At 47.9% G+C, this 4,252-nt stretch overlaps 1 protein-coding gene across 1 annotated transcript in view; it reads right to left on the reverse strand.

Annotated features, from left to right (window-relative positions):
- Positions 1–3,782, reverse strand: part of znf608 (zinc finger protein 608) — a 69,742-nt gene extending 65,960 nt beyond the window's left edge. The window contains exon 1 of the mRNA XM_008287707.1: positions 2,868–3,782. Within this exon, the coding sequence (XP_008285929.1) occupies positions 2,868–3,782 (915 nt within the window). The remainder of the gene's footprint in view (positions 1–2,867) is intronic.
- Positions 3,783–4,252: the final 470 nt, after the last annotated feature.

Genomic DNA, 4,252 nt, shown 5'->3' on the forward strand with positions numbered 1-4,252 from the left:
TTTTATGGGTTCTGTTGGTTTTTCCTAAAAACCTGTCGGACAGCAGGTTTAGGATTGTTAAGGGTCGATTATCAAGTCACGACTGTATATGTGCAATATAATATAATATATATATATGCAATGGAAAAAAAAAAAAGGTGGAGTGCAAAATGTTTTAAAAAAACAAAAACAAGTCGTGTTAAAAATTTTTTTGATGTGAATGAAATGTAGTTTTTAAAATCTGAAAATGAAAAATGTAATGTGCATGTTTTAAAAAACAAAGAATAATAATAATAATAACAAAAAAATATTGTGTGCAAAAAGTGACTTGTGCATCGCTCCTCCTACGATGTGAAAATCAGATGCAGTGTTGATGCTAAAACGATGAACTGTGCAGCCCTGTTTGCATTCAAGCTGCTTCATTTCCATGTTTCCTTTCAGTTGGACGAAAATAATTCATGTAAAAACACCAAAAAGCTGCAGTGTTTTGTGCAACTCCTCTTTTTTCTGGTGCAGAAGTGAACAAGAGCCAACACGACAGACATAAACTGGATTCACCCTTTCAATATTTCCATTTGAATGTCCAAAATAATCCCGTTTTCAGGGTTTGGGAGCGTCTGAGGCGCCGCTGCAGCCGTGAAAAGACGCTGACAGCGTTGCCCAGATCGGCGTTGACAGGGAAAGACTCGGCGCTCAGGGTGACTGCGAGCGCTTCACCGGGAATCCTTCAGATCAACAAATAAACAAAGCAGCCGAGCCGGCCAGCGTTCCTCCTGTCAGCAGCATCTGCCAGCAGCGGGGAGGAAGCTTCTCCTGCTCCGTCTAATCCTGCATGTATGAAATAATAAAAACACAACAAAAGAACTCCTCCTGGACATCCTCCATCTGCTTCGCTCAGACTCTCTCGGCTCGTGTCCTCTGCTGTCACATCCAATCCCTCCCTCTCTATCAAACATCTCTTTCCCACCTCAGCTCACCTCTCCTCCATCTTCCCCCGTCCTCGGCTCCCCTCCGCCAACACAAAGAGCCGCAAAACACCGAAAGAGGAACAGAATGGGGACGGAGAGCCGACAGGAAACGACCGCAAAGACGCAGAACGCAAAACCAACACAAAGGGACGCAACAAATCACCACAAAGGCACGACAAACGGTGAGAAAAAACACACAAAATGGCAAAGCATGGACAGGAAATGACAACAAAGGCTCGAAAAATGTGAAAGAGAAACACAAAATGTTCACAGAAAACTGAAAACACCACAAAGACGACTACAAATGAGCAAAGAGAACACAAAACAACCACAAAAATCACTTCAAAAGACTAAAGAGCGACGTGCAAAGGATGGAAAAGACAACAGAGAAGCACAAAACAACCACGAGGAGACTGAAAGCACCAAACAGAAACACAAAACAGTGACAAAAACACACAAAAAGTGAGGCAACACTTAATGAGCGATCACAAAAAATAACCACAAAATGACAACAAAGACACAAAACGACTAAAAAATAACCACAAAATGACAACAAAGACACAAAACGACTAAAGGAGGAGTCAAAACCGCCACAACGAGCCCAAACACAACAAAGAGAAACACAAAATAATGACAAAAAGAGGCGAAACGACGGCACACAGACACAAACCAACCAGAAAGACACGCAAAGCAACGAAAACCACGTTCGAATGACCACAAAAACCAACGCAGCGACAACAAAGAGACCAAAAAGGATGACAAAAAGGAACAAAACAACCAGAAAGACACTAAAAAAAACAACTCAAGAGCAAAAACAGGTCAACAGATGATCACAGAGAGACGAAAATGACCAGAAATGAAGCTCAATAACCCCAAAAACACTCAACATGAGGAAAACTATCCTTAATATGACCACAGAGAGACTTCAAATGACCCAAAGGAGACTAAAGTTACTGATAATCACACAATAGCAGCAAAAATATAGAAATTGATCAAAATAAAGACGTAAAACCGGACCAGATAAAAGCTAAATAACCACAAAGACGCTCAGAATGATGAAACGTCACCTAATATGACACAAAAAATAGGCAAAACAACCCCAAAGACACTGAAAATGACCTCAAGGAGACGAAAAACACCAAAAAGAAACTAAATACAGCAGCGAGAACATGTAGACTGAACCAAAACCACCAAACATGGATGTAAAGGATCAGAAAAAAGGCTAAATAACAACAAAAATACACCAAATAAGCACAAAGATGCTGGAAATGATGGAAACTACACCTAAAAATACGCAAAACAACCACAAAGAGACGCTCAAAATGACAACAAGCAGACTTAAAGCAGACTGAAAACACCAAAGAGAAAGAAAATAGAGCAAGAAAACCAGACACAGTGATGACAAAGAGGCACAAAACCACTCAGTGTGGACGTCAACACACATACATGACCACAGAGACGATAATGTGCAAAAGAACCACAAAGAGACTGAAGGAGGCGACCGGCAACACAAAACACACAAAACCAGACGAAGCTGCTGCTGGACCCTGAACGCATCCTCCAGCTGCAGCTTCTTTATTTTCTCTCCAGCAGCAAACAAAGCAGGATGCTACAGAGCAGCTTCTCTCTTTATGCTGCTGCTGCACATGTGAGCTGAGACAGAACCAGAACCAGAGGATGCTGGAGGAGGAGGAGGAGGAGGAGGATGGAGGTGGAGGAGGACGCTGCTGCTGCTGCTGCTGCTGCCTCCTTCATCCTCCTCATCCTCACATCTTCATCACACACAAAAAAAAAACACACCAAGCTGCAGCGACAATAGAATAAAGCCCAACATGCAAACCTCCTTTGTGCCTCCGTGTGTGTGTGTGTGTGTGTGTGTGTGTGTCCGTGCGCGCGCGGCCTGCAGACAATGCCTCCTACCTTGTCGGCTCCTCGGTGCTTCTTGGCGGCCGGTGTGTCGTCATGCTGCCGCCGGACAACAATAGCGCCGCTTTTAACTCCACAATCCAGCGCGGATTTACCGGCGCCGTTACTCCCGCTATTGTTGTTATTGTTTACGTTGCCGCCGCCGCCGGTGTCTCCCGGGAGCCTGGAGTCCGGCGCGGCGGCACAGCGGCACAGTCCGGGGCCGTCGCGGCACAGATGATGCTCGGGCAGGAAGACGGAGGGAGGAGGAGACGAGCCGTCGCCGGGCTTCTCCTTCCTGGTCCGGGCAGGAGGAGCGGCGGCGTCCCGGTCCCGCTCCCGGTCTCTCTCCCTCTTCCAGCCCCGGATCACGTTCTTCCCCTTCCTCTCCTCCTTGCCTTTGGCGCATGGCGCAGAAGGAGCGGCCGCGGTCACCTCGGAGACGCCGGTGCCGCCGCCGCCGCCGTCCGCGTCCCTGCTGACGGCTGAAATCATCTCCGGAGCTCCTTCTCCTCCGACGCTGCGTCCTTGAGCCTCCCGACGCTGCTGCTGCTGCTGCTGCTGCTGCTTGGCGACCCCGACGCTCAGCTCTCCTCCGCCGCCGCCTCGCACCGCGACAGCAGCCGCCGACTGGTGCGCCGCTGCCGCCTCCGGTTCCTCTCGTCCCTCCCGGCCGGCTCGGCTGCGTTTAAGCCCGGATCTCCGCGGCTCCGACCCGCCGCCGCCGCCGCCAGGTCCCCGGGTCTGGAGCGAGGGCAGGGCCGCGTGTCTGTCGCCTGAGCCAGCGGCGCTGGAGGAGGAGGAGGAGGAGGAGGAGGAGGAGGTGATGGAGATGGAGGAGGAGGAAGAGGAAGAGGAGGAGGAGGAGGAGGAGGAGGCGGTGTGGTTCGGTGACAGCTCCCTGCAGTCCGCTCTCAGGAAACGGTTCATCTCCTCCTTTCCTTGTCTCCTTTGTCGATCTCCACAATAATCAGCATTCAGGTCATCGTGGAGCCGCAGTGGCTTCAGCTCTGATCAGGCCTGATGCTCGGAACCAGCTCTGGCTGAATGACAGCTGCTGCTCACAGGCTGGCAGCTCCTCTCTGGAATCAAACACAGGAACAGATCACACACCAAAATTAGATTTAAAATAAAGAAATCCTACAAATCAGATCCTATTTTAACGCATTTTTGTACAAATCTGACTCACAATGGCCACAAAAAGACAAAACAACCACAAAAAAGACTTAAAATTATCAAACAAGACCAAAAAGACCAAAGAGAAACAGAAAAAAAGCAACAAAAACACAGAACATTATCTCAAAATAACACAAAATGACCAAAGAGAGACAAAAAAATAACCTCCGAAACACAAAATGACAACAAAGACACACAAAATGATCAGAAAACGCACAAAACAA

Source organism: Stegastes partitus, unplaced genomic scaffold (genome assembly GCF_000690725.1).
Source record: "Stegastes partitus isolate 25-593 unplaced genomic scaffold, Stegastes_partitus-1.0.2 Scaffold515, whole genome shotgun sequence".
In the NCBI taxonomy this organism is placed as follows: domain Eukaryota; kingdom Metazoa; phylum Chordata; class Actinopteri; family Pomacentridae; genus Stegastes; species Stegastes partitus.